Raw genomic sequence first — 17,996 nt, forward strand, 5'->3', positions numbered from 1 at the left:
ACACGACCTTTGTAGGCCGCCCACATCAGAGCGGTCCATCCTCCCTGAGGGCAGAGACAGAGACACACTGGACGTAAGTAATCTTCATCATTCTGATGAACGAGTGAACACGATGAACACATGGTCAACGTGACCACCTCGTCCCACTACATGTCCCATGAGCCTTTGCACTGTGTCCCACCATGTCTCGGTGCTCAATGTAAGCGCTGTTCTCCAGCAGCTCCTTCACCACGTCCACGTGACCTTCTTTAGCGGCGCTGATCAGAGCCGACCAGCAGTCCTGAAAGACACAGAGACACGTTACCATGGAAACAAGCCATCGCCGAGAGACCTGCCCATTAACTCGGTGCGTCTCCCGGCAACAGCGGCATCCAGCAGGGAGGACGGAGACACTGGCAGCATGTAAAACAGCAGGACAGACGAGGACTCAGCGCTCACCACGTCGTCCAGGTTGACGTTGGCCCCCCTCCTGATGAGCTCCTGGACGATCTCCAGACTTCCCTGCTCCGCCGCCAGCATGAGGGGCGTCTGACCGTTCTGCCGACGAGCAACAGACAGGTCAGAGACAGCACGAGGAGACAGAGGACAGACAGTGAGACGGGCGAAGAGGACGACACACGTTCAGAACAAACAGAACAGATCCAAAGACATCGAATGAACGAATGAAACACACGAATCTAAAAAGACAAAAGAGACGAAACAACGATGAGTCTTTGTGAGACGTACGTCGCTGCGTCCGTCCACCTCCTTGAAGCGGTCCAGGTGAGCCTTGAGGGCGGACAGGTTCTCCTCCTCCACGTAGCTGAACAGGTTCTGGATGGCCAGCGTGGTCATCTTGATGGACGTGGTGGTGTCCATGTCTGCTGTCCGTCTCTACGCCCCCTAGAGACAGGAGACAGCAGGACAACACATGAGGACAGCAGCAGCAATGAACACATGAATGTCAGAGGTCATTACCCTTCCATCCCTTTTCAGACTGCAGTAGTACTGAGTACATAAAGACTGTAGTAGTTTTGAGTACTTTCAGACTGCAGTAGTACTGAGTACTTTCAGACTGTAGTAGTACTGAGTACTTTCAGACTGCAGCAGTATTAAGTACTTTCAGACTGCAGTAGTATTGAGTACTTAAAGACTGTAGTAGCATTGAGTACTTAAAGACTGTAGTAGTACTGAGTACTTTCAGACTGTAGTAGTACTGAGTACTTAAAGACTGTAGTAGTGAGTACTTTCAGACTGTAGTAGTACTGAGTACTTAAAGACTGTAGTAGTGAGTACTTTCAGACTGCAGCAGTACTGAGTACTTTCAGACTGCAGTAGTATTGAGTACTTTCAGACTGCAGTAGTATTGAGTACTTAAAGACTGTAGTAGCATTGAGTACTTAAAGACTGTAGTAGTACTGAGTACTTTCAGACTGCAGTAGTACTGAGTACTTTCAGACTGTAGTAGTACTGAGTACTTTCAGACTGCAGCAGTATTAAGTACTTTCAGACTGTAGTAGTTTTGAGTACTTTCAGACTGCAGTAGTATTGAGTACTTAAAGACTGTAGTAGCATTGAGTACTTAAAGACTGTAGTAGTACTGAGTACTTTCAGACTGTAGTAGTACTGAGTACTTAAAGACTGTAGTAGTGAGTACTTTCAGACTGTAGTAGTACTGAGTACTTAAAGACTGTAGTAGTGAGTACTTTCAGACTGCAGCAGTACTGAGTACTTTCAGACTGCAGTAGTATTGAGTACTTAATCTTCTTTATTCATCTTTATCATCAACTCCCCTCCAGAGATCAATAAAGTTTAATCTGAAGCTTTGTGCAGAGCTTCACTACACTACCCACAATCCTCCTGGAGGCCAGCAGAGAAGCACCAATCAGAGGAGCAGCTGTCACCATGGAAACAGTCTTCTGCCACCATCACATCATTCACCAAAGCTTCACGGAGGCTGAAACTTTATCTTATCTTATCTTATCTTATCTTATCTTATCTTATCTTATCTTATCTTACCTTATCTTATCTTACCAGAGAGAGAGACAGACAGAAAGAGAGAGACAGAGAATTTGAATTTGAGAGGGACGAGTGAAGAACAAAGAAACAAGAGCCCACACTGTGTGTGTGTGTGTGTGTGTGTGTGTGTGTGTGTGTGTGTGTGTGTGTGTGTGTGCGCGCGTGTGTGTGTGCGTGCATGTGTGTGTGTGCGTGCGTGCGCAGTAAACTGCTCTGACACACATTCCTGCTCTGACAGAAACTCAACAGCTGACAATGAGAGTTCAGGAAACTGATCTGAGATCAGCTGAGCAGAGACTGATTCATATCTTTCTTATTGGTTATTGATTAGTCGTCAGGGGACAAACACCTGACGCAGGTGCTTCAACAGGTGGAGGCTGGAATCAGGTGTTCTTCACTGATCAGTGAGAATTAACTGATAATAAGCTGATAATCAGTTCATTGATGGACATTTTCTCAGTTACAAGGAAACTATTGATCACAGATGTCATTGGTGAGGGAAAATAACTTAAATGAGACATTTTGCTTCTTCGGGGTCAGACTAGAGAGACCAGATCCACATTCAGTGAGGCCAATCAATACCGATAATCTATCAATAACTGCACCATTTCTGACCTGTCTGATCATTTTCTTCACTCTTTCTTCTTTTTACGTGGTTTTTGGTGATTTTTTTTCTAATTAAAGTGGTCAAACAGGTGAATTAAAGCCCTGCAGACACACCTGAGCTCATGTTAACGTGACGTATTTGCCGCAGAGCTTCGACACAGAAGCAAGAAGAAGAAGAAGAAGAAGAAGAGGAGGAGGCGCCGCCCTGAGTCTGACCAACATGACGACGTTAACATGTTCATAATAACATGCTAACAGTGACGTTGTTCACATGTCAGTGTGAACATGTCATTAGCACACTAACAGTCTCTCTCCTGTCTATAGTCTTCATTAGCTTCTCTCTTCTTCTCTCTTCTTCTCTTTTCTTTTTTCTTCTTCTCTTGTCGTTTCTCTTTTCTTCTTTTATCTCAACAGTCTCCTCAATAACCTTCAGACACGGTTCACTGATTTAAAATCGTCATTAAACGTCAAACGACATCAAACTAAAGGGACTAAAAATCAAATTAAGGCTTTAATCGGCCCTGAAGTCTCACATACCAAACATTTAACGGACATTCTGATATATTCTGGTCGATTCCACGACGTGACAAGTGTCAATCAAATATTCATCGATGGCAGCAGAAGATGCTGACGATAAAAACCAAAGGAAGAACCGATTTTACCTTGAGAAGAGAATTGGATTCGGTTTCGGCGCCTCGGGTTCGGGTGCAGCCGGGTTTCGGTGCCTGTTGATGGGCGGGTTTGTCTGCGTGTCCTCGGCCTGTGTGGGATGTCAGCCTGAGCTCATTCTCCATCCGTAACAACAGCGGCCATCTTTGATCAGAACACCCGAGCACAGAGACGGCCAACCACAGCCCGTCGCTGCGCCAAGCGCGCCAAAATCACGCCCGCACTTCCGTTCACTGCTGTCAAAATAAAACCAAACTCAGCGCCCACTGCATTTAGCTTAAGAAAACGAGCAATCCAAACAGTTTTAAAGGAATAACTCTATTTTTGCTGATCATTCAATTCATCCTCACCTCCAACAAGAGCCTGACAACCACACATAATTTACTCTGAACTTCATTCAGACTCATATTTTGTTTTGGTTTCACTGAACGAGCAAGCGGAAGCTGGACGGTAACTTATTTTGTAGGTGTTGTTTTCTGCGAACGACTAGAAAAGGAACTATGGCTGCGCCCGTGATCATTTTCATTATTGCTGAATCTGCGAATCATTTTTCGATCGATCAGTATTAGAAAATACGACATGCCACCACAGTTTGATGAAGCAGACCAAAACATATTCAGCTTATTATTGATTAAGAGAATGAAAGAGAGTAAAGCTGGCACGCAGCCGGAGGAGGAAATTAATCCAAAGAGGTCCTTTTCTCTGTCGATCAGCTGATCAATTACTCTATTGATCTATTAAACTGACAACTTGGCCCTTGATGGGGCTGTCCTCGTCTGTTTTTACGTCTTGTCGTGTTTCTCACAAAAATGTGCAGTAACAATCCTGAATATTGACTGTTTTGTTTGTTTGTTTTTTGATTTTAACAATTGGTCCTCTTCCTGTTGGTTTTAATCATCTGCTTCTGTTATATCAGAATATTTGTGCCTTGAATCGATCTGGCTTCAGTTCTTTGACCACATGAGAGTTTGTTATTATTCAGTTTATTATCAGTGGAGTCAACAGAAGGACTTATTACTGGCGCAGCAGAGTGTGAGCGGCTCGCTCAGCCTGCTCCAGGATCAGTTTATTACAGTTTAAAGTGCACAGAGTGTATTACAGGCCAGGTCTTATCTTCCTGTCTCACCCCGCCAAAGTACAGGTCCAACACTGTGTCTCGGCTCCATATTATTTCCAGAGGGAGTCCAGCCATGTGCCAAGGAGCCGCCTGTGTGTTATGATTCAGACCTGAACCTCCACCCACTGATCTCCTTCAGGAGAGAGGACCCCATCAGGGATCTGCTGAGGTGATCAGTTCAGATGAGCTGCTGCTTCTCAGAGACACACTGTCGACACCGTCACGGCAGACAAACCTCCATCCTGCCGTGATTCTCTCTCTGCTTCTTCTCCGTCCGTTTTCATGCTGCTGATGAAGGTCCTTCGACGGAGGCAGCAGCCCACGTGTCCTCCTCCCTGTCAACTCCCTCCAGCTTCTGCTGGGGAATCCCAAGGCCTGATGGGAAAATCCCTCCAGTGTGTTCTGGGTCTGTCACATGTCCACAATGAGAAGGCGTCCATCCACCCTGATCACATGGCTCCTTTTGACCAGAGGAACAACATGTTGTCTCCAGATGTTTTATGGACACGGCGGCTGAAATGAGTTTCCTTCATTTCCTCCTCTGGGTCACTCCACTGAGCTCGTGATCACACGTGATGACTGGAATGAAAATGGATCGATGATTGACAGCTTCACCATGGCTGTACACTCAAAGATTATCAATAACCACAGGACACACTTGTAACGTCAAGTGTCAAAAAAATCCAAGTTTTAATCACATAATTTACAAAAAACAGACAAACATACTGTCCATATCAAACCTACAGACAGGCGGCTGTTCGCTGTGAGAACATGAAAATGGATCATGTCAAATAACTTCTGCAGCCTCTGAAATCATCAGCAACGTCACATTCTCAACCAGGTCTCGTTAACATTTAAGAAAGACAGGAAAACTAAGAAATGTGCTTTCCTGATTCTGAGGAGACATTAACAAAGCAGCTGTGGTGGAAAGTGATGCTGAAGATGAACGCCGGGCTACAGCCTTACAGTGTCGGCGCTAACATGGCACGACGCGCCATCTTAAAGAAATATCGATGGAGGAAGAAGCTGGTGCAAAATAATGAATGTTTTTCCACTTATGAAACCAAAACCTCAAAGCTCATCTGAAAATAACTTTTACAGCAGCAAGAGGGAACTTAAGCTAACGAGCTGAACCATTAGCAAAACTGGACCTACTGGTTCTACTGTGTCCTGTTAGCTAACCCAAATCAACTGCTTTAACCTTTAGCTAACTTTAACTGGTTTGGCTTCTGCTCTGAGCTCTAAGCCAACACAAAACAAACCTTTTAGCTAAACTAATGTGTGAACCTGTAACAACTGCTTTAATGAAGTGTTAGTTAATCTGAAGCGAGCTCATCTTCCTGCTAAGCTGCCTGTTAGCTAAACTAAACCAGACTCTTTAGGTGTGACCATGTTCGCTTTCTCAGTGAACTGTTAGCTTAGCTAGTCTAACCAGCATTTATGTTTAATTTAACTAACAAATAACTTGTACGAAACAGTTTTAGCTTTGACACTGAGCTGTTTTAGTTTTCATTTGAAAGCAGCTAGCCCAAAGCAAACAGTTTTAGCATCTACAGTGAGTTGTTAGCTAAAACAAGGCAAACTGAGCTTCAAACCAAAAGCATGAACTGAACCAAACTAGATAACTCCTACACTGAGCCTTTAATTAGCCTGTTACCTGCTAAACAGACCTGTTGACTACTGTAAACCAGATTAGTTCAGCTGCTGTGTTGAACCAGGTTAGCTAACGTGTTTTGGCTTCTGAACTGAACGAGCTAACGCCTTCATTGAACAAACTGTTGAGTCTAATTCCTGCTGCTGTGTGAGTTCATGGAAGGGGAACCTGATCTGAGCGTTTCCTCCAGCTGAATCACATCTTACATCTAAACACAGTCTGTCTGGAATCACATAAATTACATAAATAAGAACTTGACAAAAAGTGACATCTACAAATGTAAACACGACGTCCTCCTCACTCGCACATCCAGAGTTCAGTACTGATCCTGCTAAGCAGCACTTCTCAACACGTTTCTTAAAAAACCAAACTAAGGCGATTGAGTGGAATAATTATTGGCACTTTCTCCAAACTCACGTCTGTGAACACTGTAATGTCGTGGTTTAAAACATTATGACGACAGTCTGGGAGGAACGTGGAGGATCATCTGAACCTTTTCTGCCTCTTTGTTCATTGTTTAATGCACTAACTGGCCTGCTCATTCATTCGTTCACCTTCACTCTTTAATCACACTCATCTAGTCGCCCACTTGCTCTTTATGCCCTCATAGAATGAACTTCCTTTAACGTACTTGTTCAATCACCCCTTCAGCCATTTCCCCATTAATCCTCTCATTTATTCCTCCCTTTATTCATTCATGTCTGCAGATGGACAGTCAGCAGGTTTCTGACTGGAAATAAAATTGAGCCTGTTCAGCACTACAGGGGTGGCCATGACGGTTCAGGGCAGCCTGTCTGTTCCATGAACAGCTGCGCCACATGAACTTACAGTATATATATGTATTTATACCCTCCGGTTTTGCAGATTCATCTGAAACTGCCACCTGAGCCTAAAAATGTTCTTTCTGTTGGTTATGGAAGTTTCAGTCCAGGCAGTCGTACTTCCTTGAAAAGACAAAGTTTTGTGGGAAAACACCTCATCAAGTACAACACAGGCCTTCAAAATTCAGTCCTGTGAATTCAAATAATACAGTATTTTAACTTGGTGTCGCGACCATTGTTTCTGTACCTCAGACAGGAGGAAGGTCTGTTTCATATGGCTCACCTCCTTGTCTTTCTATACAAGCAATGGAAACACAACATTGTACACGATTGTCCTCTGTCTCATGTGGTTTTTTCCTTCTGGCTGCAGTTGCTGTCTGAAGCCTCCAGGTGGTGCTGGACCGGCTCCTGGAGAAGGTTCCTCTGCTGGTCTTTGAGACGGAGATGTCTCGGTTTGACAGGCAACGCCACGGCCAACAGAACGCAGCCGATGTGAAGGCTGAAGTACCATGATCTGCGAGAGGAGGGAGGAAGCCACAGGTGAAGGTGAGAAGAGACTTCAGGTGATCTGATCCCACACCAAAATCAAACAGATGATCCGGACCATTCCAACAACTTCGAGCCGTCAAACAGCTAAAGAGAACGCTTCCCAGGATTCAAATCTAATTTTTACACAGAGATTGAAGAGTTATCCAGTGTTGAGATCTGTTTCTGATTATTGGTGGTGTGAAGGTGGAAATGGTCAAAACATTTTATTCATGTTGCCTTAATGAGGGATTTAATGAGACGGCCATCTTTGTTTACATTCCAGACACAAGTCACCAGAAATCCTCAATAATAATTATCACCGCAGTGTGTTTGTGAAAGTTAAACTTGACTTACTGACCTGTAAAACTTGATGGATGGACCCACAGACAGCAGGACAAAAGGCACCACTGTGTAGCAGATGGCGATCTGAGTGGCCGCCCATGTGATGACATCATAGACCAGTTTGTGGGCGGGTGACTGCAGGAAGTACGGCCGAACGTTGTGTCTGACCTGAGAGCACAAAACGCTTTTTCAAATAGCTGCGAGCAGGAAAAGTACAGAATCATTTAACATGAACCCTAAGATCACGCATGCTAAGCTGTTAGCATTGACACAACTGTCATTTAACTAACATAGCATGCTAAAGGATTTACCCATGAGCACGATGTATGCTTACATCTTAGCATGAGGCCTCCTTCACCTCATCACAATGAATGCTGAAGCTTTAGCATGAAGCATCACACAAAATGCTAATGCTTCAGTGGCCTCATCATCTAACAGTTAGTCCCAGGTTCATCAGCTAACGCTAACAGTTTGTTAGTGCAGTCAACAGTTTGCAGGTTCATTGGCAAACACTTAGAGGGTTCCTAAGCTAACGGCTAAGAGTTAGCGAGGACAGCTCACCGCTCTAGCAGCCAGCGTAATGACGATGCCGGTGAGGAAGGTGAGGTAGTAGCCTGGATAAGCTCCGTGCCACATGGCTGACAGGATGAAGGTGGCTGCCGTTGGGTGGTAGGGACATCGCTCGTAACACACCCTGCCAACCAGAGGTTGAAAAAGTTGAATCATTTACTTCAGGTACCTGTTAATGAAACTGATATTTATTTCGTGCTGGATGTGTTGGTTTGCATCAAAAATCCTCCTGAACAGTTTGGTCTCACTGTGACATCTTCATGCATTAACCTGGCCAACAGCTAAAGCTAAAGCTAAAGCTAAAGCTAGCTGCTGGTTCATGCTTGAAGTGGTGTTGAGCTAAAACAGTTCTTCAAATCAATTTAGCTCATACAGTATTGTTCAAGCGTCATTGAAACCCACAGAACTTTATTTAAAAATCAAATCTGTCAGGGTGAATTTGGAGATTGTAGAATCTGATGCAAACATAAAAACACAAAATGTGTTCAAACCTTTTGAGCCAATGTGCCGTCTGAATGTTCCAGTTGTCGAGGAACACTTTGAAACTGGTGGCTAACTGAAACAAAACAGAGAAAATCTGACTTAGATTTATGAAGTCAATATTATAGAGAAATATATTTAAATCAGAATCAGAAATCAGGAGCTTTATTGCCAAGTACGATTTTACACATAAGAGGAATTCGCTTTGGTGAGGTTGGTGCGTGACACATTTATTAAAAAGAAGCTATTAAAAAAGTAAAAATTTAAAATCAGACTGTACTCAGACGTGAGCTCTTCTCATACATGTGGGATGTTATTTACAAACCCCCTTCATTATTTATTGACTAAAGTCCAGAACCCCGACAAACCTCGATGTTGAGGATCCTCAGGTTGGAAATGAGGTCCCAGCGAGGAGAGCCATCATCGTTGTAGCCGTTGAAGCCGAAGCCGGCGGCGTTGTTGATGGCATCAGCTGCGTTTAAAATGAGATTAGAAAGAGACGTGTTAGACAGGTGAAACAGGTCCCGTCTTACACGCTCGAGAGTCTGGACTGATGTTTATGGGCTTTGAAGCCATTGGGAAGCGGCAGGTGTTCTGGTGCACCTGTAGCCACACCTAACAGTGATGTCACAGTGACCTGGAGTACACCTGGAGACCACTGCAGCACGGTGGGAAGTTAAACAAGGTCAGCAAAAACGAGACTTTCAGGAGGCGTGAAGCTACTCTTGAAGCGATATTGAGGACAGTTATTGAATGTTGTCGTTTCTACACAACTTGTGTACTTTATGTTAATTTTATGTGCACAAAACATGAAATGAAAACACAAATAGAGGAAAGATTGAAGAGAAAAAAGAAAGCATGTGAAGAAAGACAAAAGCAGAGGACACAGTTTCAGACACCTACCGAGCGTCCAGACAAAGTAGTACTTGGGTCTGGTGGTCAGCATGGACAGGTACAGGTAGACCACCTGAGCGTAGAACGGCATGTTGGCGATGAAGTCATCGTCAATGTTTCGTTCCACGGGAAAAACTTTACACACCGACAGAAACACCAGGAGGCAGAAGAAGGAGGTGGCCACTTTCCGGACAACCTCCATCTGAGGACACACAGAGACGTTTATTCTACTGCAGTTTATTGTGGTTTTCTACGTGACGCTGAGAGCAGGTCTAACAGGGAGCTTCGTCACTGAGTGGACATCTCATCATCGTCACTCCTCTGAATTATGAATAGACCTGCTCTGGTTTCACAACAGGAGGAAGAGCTTTAAAAGGCTCTGAGAGCAGAAATCAGTGTTTGCAGCTGTCTGGATTCAAACTGATGGCTGACCCAGACGACGACTTCCTCAACATCTTTCTGCATGAAGCACAGTGAAACACCAGCACCATCAACACAGCAGTGATTCAGACAAAACCTCTTCATCGTGTATTCACTGAATGAGACATTGACATACATCACAGATACAAACATGTTCATCGGACGAAATCAGCCATTATGCAGACGATGACTCGCTGTTCTACAGAAGATCGTAGTGATCCGGCCACACTTTACTGGACAGGTATCAGTGACACGAACCTGATCAAATGCAGATGTTTCCTTTACTGAAGTCTGCTGTGCTTCATCACATCAGCCTGCTCATGTTGCAGAGCAGCGTCTCACTCTGAGGGGGAAACTTTCTTAGGTGTGACTGACTCTGAGTTTTAGCTCGACTGCTAACTCCTCTGCTCTCAGACATTGACCTTTCCTCTTCCTCCGCACTCGTCCTTGTCTCTTTCAACCTTAATTCAGTAACTTCACATCTGTGAGGAGACGCTCAATTAACGGACTGATGCTTGTGTTGCTGACAGTGTTTGGGGTCATGTGTCGTACGTTTGGCGACGGCTCGCTTTGCCTCAGCGTGCTGTGGGACTTCCTGTCGGCCTCCTGGTCTCTATGACGACGGGGGTCTCCCTCGATGAAGGCGATGTAGTCATTGAAGGAGCTGGTGGGTCCGGCCAAGATCCCCATGAAGTTACAGTTGTAGCTAAAGTACTCAAGCAGACTTGGCATCCTCCTGACACACACACACACACACACACACACACACACACACACACACACACACACACACACACACACACACACACACACACACACACACACACACACATTTAGTAGTGAACCAGTAAGGCTCTGGTTTCTACACTGGGAGGTGTGGTACTAGTCCAGAGTCATGCTGTATCTCTTTATTCCTAACCTAACTCTAAACTTTACAGTTAGACACAAACCTGATGGCTAAAATCTTCTGTCCTGGCGTCAGATGTTCTTCTTTTCGTGCCATTCCTGTGCAAGAAAAATCAAATCTGATATAAGAACTGCAAAAATCCACCTTCCAACAAGCGCAGCACATGTGAGGATGCTGTCTGTTTACCGTCGTGGATTTCAAAGGCCAGACTGGTGATTTTCTGAGTGATCACCATCATGGGGCTGTAGACAGAACGAGAGCAGTGAGGGTTAGAACTGAGAAATGCCCAAAGACCTTCACACTCAGAGTTCACTGTGAAGCAGGGCGGCTGTCTGAGGCCAGGTGTATTTCAGGTGGACAGGTGTGTGCACAGGAAGGACCGGTCTCACCCCGTGAAGTCGGCGGAGTACATGCCGTAGTCGAAGACGTAGACTCGAGTGATCTGACACAGACTCAGATAGCTGAGCGCCACCAGGAGGCAGTACCTGAAACCACAGACAGCAGGTGAAGAGAACGAGTGACGGATCAGACTCATCCAGACACAGCGCTATCAGTGCCCCCTGCAGGCCGCAGGGGGCATCACAGCTGCAGCGAAAAGGTGGAGCAGTGGAGGTGGAGATTTAAGAACATGCACATCTGACATATCCAACCACCGCCATTACAACACCATCTGCGCTGAAGACCGCAAGAGACGATGACGAACCGTCACATGAGGACTTCCCGATCTTACTTGTGCATGTGTTCGACTCCGGTCAGGATCATGACGCCGTAGGTGAGTCCACTCTGAACCAGGAAGTGAAGGGCGTACCTGGAAGACAGAGGACACGCAGAGGTTGTCCTCCAAACACAACCAACCTCCCGACGGTGAAGCAGAATTCATTCATTGTTCATTTCTACTTCCTGTCAGAGAATTCGATGTCCAGCAGCGACATCTACGAATCTTTAAGGACATTCAGTGTTTTAACATCACTTTAGTTTGATGACACAATCACGCTAAACAAGCTAACGTTAGCAGTTAGCCTACATGCTAACGCTACAGTTTCTAACATTTTCTTCTTAAGTGAAAGCAGTTCAGAAGTGACTGACGGCGTCCATCTTACCACCCAAAGCAGAAGAGGGCGAAGTAGAGTCCCAGCAAAGTTGCCACCACATGCCTGATGAAGGGACTGGTTTTACTGGGATGAAGGAAGAGACGAAACCAGAAGGCCGACAGCAAAGCACAGAGCTGACACACCACAAAGTTTACCTGCAGACAGAGAGAGAAAAGACACAAAAGATGGTTTCAGAAGTCCGTCTGAGGTTTTTCACCGTCGTCATCTCTCTGACGTCTCTGCTGATAAAATTAGACCTTCAGCAGATATTTATAGTCTCTGAGCTACGACCTGCCGTCCACCAGACAGATCACCTCACACAACAGCACGGCTGCAAAAATATCTACTGCTGCAGTCCGTCGCTTTCTGACCCGACGCCAGCAGAGCTCATGACGTTCCCATCATGAACGTCATGATGTGTCAGATTTTCTTCATCTTCCTTCTTCCTCATGCATCACGCTTCAGTTTCATCCACTGCTGCTGACAGACTCAGACTCTGCTGCACCTTCTAAAACATCACTGGTAGAGGATGGAGGGTGGAGCAGGTGGAGGAAGATGGAGCTTCAGGTGGATGATCAGCAAATGAACAAGCTGATGGTTTCTTTAGAGAAACAGGTGAGGAAGGTCAGGTGTTTGTCTGCTTTCATTCAGGTTAAAAAGCTCGTTTAAATGCTGAGTCGCCTCGTGAGGAACATCTTCTTCAGGATAAACTCTGAGATCCAGTCAAAAACTGTTGCTCCTCATTCTGTCACTGAAGTCTCGACTGCTGTTTGATGAAGTTTGGTCTCTTTAAACGTGACGCTCCTCAGATGCTCCTCGGCCTCCTGACCGTCCCCCCCTTGTTGATCTCAATCATTAACAGTTCTTCGTCCTCAAGCTGTGTCCCAGCACATCTGAAGACTGCCTGTGTCCAACCACTAAAATATTGACGTCAGCAAACTTTCTTGTTGACATTCTGATCGAACAGATCTTTATCACTGATCCATTGATCATTGATCCAGCCCTCTCTTCATCAGTTAATGTCAAACCAAACGTCAGGAAACAGGAAGTGCTCTTTGACTCAAGCTGACGAGGTTATCTCCAGCTTAGTTACGACCATCTGAGGAATTTTGCTAGGACACCATCAATGCTGAGCTTTAAACACTCAAACCATCATCATCATCGCTTTGACATCCTCACCGACGTCCTCACAGCTGGACGGATGCAAAGCTCTGCTCACATTTCTCCACTTTGAATGACTGAACCTTTGTTTTAGGATTGATTTTAGCTTCATCTCATATGCTCTGTGGACGGTCTGAGGGGAATGTTTGACCAGGTCCTGGATGTATGCTGGACCTGGACCTAGACCAGTGTCTTCAGTCTGATGTGAGCAGCCAGTGCAGGGGTGGAGGACTGGAACAGGGTGGAGACCAGCAGCATGCTGGATGAGCTGCAAGGTCTGATGGAGGTCTGAGGGCAGGAACACCAGGAACAGTAGGATGAGAGCCCGGACCAGAACCTGCACCACCTCCTGACGCTGGGTGTCCCAGGAATGAAGGACAGCTGATCGTCCAAGATGACACGCAAGTCCTCACAGTCACACCAGGTCTCACCTAGAGACGGGAAATGAGGTTTTCCTTTTCTGCTGTGATTAACACAACATATAAAGAACAGAGCGGCTCAGCATCTCTTTTGTCTGTCGGCTTTAAAGCAGCAGAAGAAGAATTACAGTCATTCTTCTTCTCGTCCTGCGCTGATCGGAGGTCACGCAGCTAAAAGGAGTAAATGAGGAGTGAAGAGGAGACGACCTCCAACATGATGGAGTGTCCCTGCGACCAACAAGAAAGAGATGGATGACGGGAGGAGGATGTTCATTAAAGCAGCAGCAGCAGTTTATTAGTCTGTGGAGGACAAACGTCTTCTTATCAAACTCAATTCTTCATGTTTAATCAGGAGGACTCGCAGTCGTCTCGTGTCTCTGCTGAAGTCTGTTCAATTAGAGGCGACTGATGCTCAGCAGCTTTAAGTTCAGCCACGTTCGAGGCGACATCTTCACGTCTGTATTCATCTCCGCGGCGTCTGTCGGCTCGCTCTGACCCGTCTGTGGATCGTTCCTCAGATCGCTCCTGAAGCGGAATCCTGGCACTCGGTTCAGTGACAGTTCTGGTCTCAGAACCAGAACCAGGACTTGGACTCAGACCGAGTAGGATCTGAGGACACTCCTGAATCTCTGTGATGATGCAATATGAAACAATTAACATCAAAGTTTAACTGAGCTCCATTAGAGCCGAAGCGATCGATCGATGAATCAGCTCGTCAACAGAAACTGTTCCGGTGAATAATTCCTCAGTTTCATCTAAAAATGTCAGAACGATCTCTTTTCCCGTCTTCTGATCTGTGATCTGCTGACCACCCTCAGACCACATGAAGTGGCCTGAGGGATCAGGTCTGAGCTGGTTCTTCAGTCAGACACGGTCTCAGTCTCACAGCTGCAGCTTGTCTGTTTGTCCTGGACTCTGTGGACAGTTTGCCGTCTCTCAGGCTGACAGCAGCTGAAACGGCGACACCACAGAGAGTCTGAGCAGCGTAACATCTGATCCAGCGGTCGAGTGAAACAGGCGACGCTTGTTGATGTGTTGCTCATTAATAATGAACGCTGTGTAAACTGAGCGATTACAGTCGGACGTTCTGCCGCCGCTGAGGAGAAAAATGACTCCTGATGGTTCCTCCTCCTCCTCCTCCTCCTCCGTCTGCTCCCAAAGCATCGACTGCCTTCGTTAAATCACAGAGGAGACGATCGGAGTTAATTAGAAACTCAGCTGTGATTAATGAGTTCAGGACCAGATGATGGAGGAGAAAGCATCATCAACACGTGGTCCAAACCACAAACAGACGGAGCAAGTCCAGGTCCACGTTCTCATCCGGACCCTGGACTCACAGACGGTGGATAAAGACAGAAAAACAAACTTCAGACTGTTCAGAAACATGTTTAGTAAACTGGACGGTCCTCCGTGTTTTGTTGAAAACCTGCAGTCGTCAGTTGAAGCTTAGCGTCATGCTAACGTCAGCGCTCACTGAGTTCAGTTTGATCATCGGTGAATTAAATCAGGCTGCAGCTCGTAAACTCGTTCTTCCACAGAGACGAGGTCTTACTAAATATTTACAGACACGAACTGCAGGTACGACTGTGCTGTAGCTAACTGACAAAGCTAAGTTAGCATGCTAATATCTGACGCGTTTAGACTCAAAGAGGAAATCTGGAGTCCAGTCGACATGTCTGACCTGAAACCTGACGAATGCTGTTTAATACTGACTCGATCTGGAAGATTTTAAATCAATTTCACTAAAATAACAAAACATACATCACATTAGCAAATGTTATGCTAAAAACATTTGACTCGCCAATGAGTCGCCGATGTTAGCTTAGCATAATCAAATCATTGTAAATGTGTGAAATCTTTGTGTGTGTGTGTGCAGACAGACACAAATCAAACGTCTACGTTTACAAAGATTTAGCGTTGAGCCTCTAAAACTCTGCTAGCTTGTGATGCTACAGTGACTTCCTGTTTACATAGCTGATGGTTCTGGATTGGACAGAGGGACAGATGTGTCTTTGCCACAGATTAACCCATCAGTAAAGTCTTTACCAGCTAAGACATTAGTTCAGTTTGAAGGTGGAACCTGGTTTAGTGACTCGCTGGTTTGAAACCAGTGAGTTACTGGTGATGTTGGAACACTGTGGACCAGCTGAGCAGTGAAACAGACTCTCCACAGATGACGAGCTCGGTGCTCGAGCCGCCTCTCGTTTACTTCTCATTCTTCTCCTGGTCTCCATCAAAACTCAACATGTGTTTTAACTGAAAGGACGTCTTAAAGGACGTCTTAAAGGACGTCTTAAAGGACGTCTGTGGACGAGGAGCTGCTCCCTCTGCGCACGCGTCTGCCAGTCGACCCTTCAGTCGTCCACCGTGGTCCACTGAGGACTCATGAATCCAATCTGAGGGCAGTTTAACATCATCTCTAATAAAGTCAAAGGCAGACACTGATTATATGAAGACAAAGACGCGGTCATTACCAACCAGACACTTTATGAGAAGCAGTATTCAGATCGTCTACTGCAGTAAAAGTACTCTTATGTTAATATGTTAACAATAACAAATACAAGTAAAAGTCCTGCCTTCATAGTCCCACTGAAGTAAACGTGCACATGGACTCTCAGCTTCATGCAGTAAAAGTACAGCAGTACAGTCAGCTTCATGCAGTAAAAGTACTGTGTGTGCAGTAAAATGTCTCCTGTGTCTGATCTCTGATTCTGTGACTTCATCACTTTGTTCATACTGAAGCTTCACTGTACAGGTGGAGCTGCTGCAGGTGGAGCTGCTGCAGGTGGAGGTACTTTACATACTTCATGTACTAACGTCAGGTTCGGGCCCCTCCTGAGGGTCAGCAGGTCAAGCTGAGGGGTCGTCAGATGATTTAAAGAAGAACAAACTGACACGTGAACCTGTTTCCAGCTGCTGGACTTTAATGTAATATCTTTGATTTTCAGACAGATATCGATCATTCGATCAGTTATTAGTTATTGACACGTGAGAAGTTTAGAGGAGAGAAGTCTCTTGGAGACTCTGGATCAGGACCAGAGGCCCTGAGGAGACTCGACCTCACTGCTCATTCTGACTAATCACAAGCAGAAGAAACCGTGTGTTCATGTGCTGTGAGCACATGAACACAGAGACCAGCATCCGGAGTGAACACGAGGACTCCCTCCATCCCAGGAAACCAGCACGAGCCTCCACGGGCTCAAAACCCGAACCCGGACTGTGTCCATCGTTCAAATGTGCCTCAGGATCTCAGATGCTGGACTCTGTGCACCGATACGAGGCCTCCATCCATTTTGGACAGACGCTGGCTGCAGCGCCTGTCTGATCCGCTCGCTCTGCCTCTCGCTTTTCTTGCACCCTCCGGCCGAACGTGTCGCATTTAACGCCGAGAATCTGAAACCCCGCAGCCGGTCTCCGCCCCGGGACGCCGGAGCTCCGAGCTCCGGGGCTCCGGGGTTCCGGGCTCGGGCGGTGTGCAGGAGATGTGGGTCTTACCTGGTCCAGCGGCAGGTTGGTGATCTCGCTGACCGGCTGCAGGAGGCTGGAGCCGGTGCAGGCCGTGGATCGGACGTCTTCAGCGGCCATGGCTCCGTGTCTGCGGCCGGGTCTGCTGCTTCTGTGTCCGGCTGGAGCAGCTCAGAGGCGGCGGCGGAGGCTCCGTGATCCGCCGACAGTCTGTCTGTGTGTGTGTCTGTCTGCGTGTCTGTGTCCTGCTGCTGATGCTCCTTCCTCGTCTTCTTCCTGTTCCTCCTCCTCCTCCTCCTCGGTCTGTCTGTCTCCCCCTCCTCCTCCTCATGCCCCCTCTGTCTTCTCCCCTCCACATCCATCTCTGTCCTTTCTCTTTCATTTCTTTCTGTCCCTCCTCTGTCCTGAGGTCTTTGTTGCATTGCTTGCTAATGTCTCTGGTTGATGATTGTCCATAATCAATCAAACAGGCCTCTGATTGGCTGCAGAATGTCCATGTTTGACTCTTTGTGTTAATTGTTTGATTTGTTTGAGTCGTTCTTCACACACTGGAGATTTATTATATTATATTATATTATATTATATTATATTATATTATATTATATTATATTATATTATATTATATTATATGTTGTTATTAGTCAATGATGTGGAGTTTCCTCAATAAAAAAACGTTGGTTGTTGTGATTTTATTGTTGTGTCCAGGTGCGTGATGCTGGTCTAAACACAAAGCTGATGGAACAATACAGAAAAACAAAGGTGAGGCTGTGTTTTCAATAAATTATTCTACAGCTGTGGAATTTATATTTTACCTGTCAGGAAAAACAGAGACAGCGTTCTGTTTCTCTTTCAAT

The 17,996-nt window shown here is 45.9% G+C and overlaps 2 protein-coding genes across 6 annotated transcripts in view; both read right to left on the bottom strand.

The window, feature by feature from the left end:
• The window catches only part of kidins220b (kinase D-interacting substrate 220b), a 20,846-nt gene extending 17,416 nt beyond the window's left edge, over positions 1-3,430 (bottom strand). For 4 of the 5 annotated variants that reach the window (XM_070986765.1, XM_070986762.1, XM_070986763.1 and 1 more), the window contains exons 1-5: positions 3,267-3,397; positions 727-882; positions 439-537; positions 182-280; positions 1-44 (exon numbers count right to left, since the gene is read on the bottom strand). The exon at positions 1-44 is cut by the window's left edge and continues 55 nt beyond it. In XM_070986765.1, the coding sequence (XP_070842866.1) occupies positions 1-44; positions 182-280; positions 439-537; positions 727-858 (374 nt within the window). In that variant the 5' untranslated portion in view covers positions 859-882; positions 3,267-3,397. Of the gene's footprint in view, positions 45-181; positions 281-438; positions 538-726; positions 883-3,266 lie in introns of all 5 variants that reach the window. The other variant, XM_070986764.1, reaches the window with a different exon arrangement.
• Positions 3,431-5,051: 1,621 nt separating this feature from the next.
• On the bottom strand, positions 5,052-17,502 carry mboat2b (membrane bound O-acyltransferase domain containing 2b). The gene is made up of 13 exons (XM_070986766.1): positions 17,173-17,502; positions 12,107-12,252; positions 11,737-11,814; positions 11,396-11,491; positions 11,193-11,248; positions 11,050-11,104; positions 10,652-10,835; positions 9,689-9,881; positions 9,154-9,257; positions 8,797-8,861; positions 8,297-8,429; positions 7,752-7,903; positions 5,052-7,379 (listed from the first exon to the last, which is right to left on the bottom strand). The coding sequence occupies exons 1-13, from the start codon at positions 17,260-17,262 to the stop codon at positions 7,208-7,210; spliced, it is 1,524 nt and encodes a 507-aa protein (XP_070842867.1). The 5' UTR covers positions 17,263-17,502; the 3' UTR covers positions 5,052-7,207.
• Positions 17,503-17,996: the final 494 nt, after the last annotated feature.

Source organism: Chaetodon trifascialis, chromosome 19 (assembly GCF_039877785.1).
Source record: "Chaetodon trifascialis isolate fChaTrf1 chromosome 19, fChaTrf1.hap1, whole genome shotgun sequence".
NCBI lineage: Eukaryota > Metazoa > Chordata > Actinopteri > Chaetodontiformes > Chaetodontidae > Chaetodon > Chaetodon trifascialis.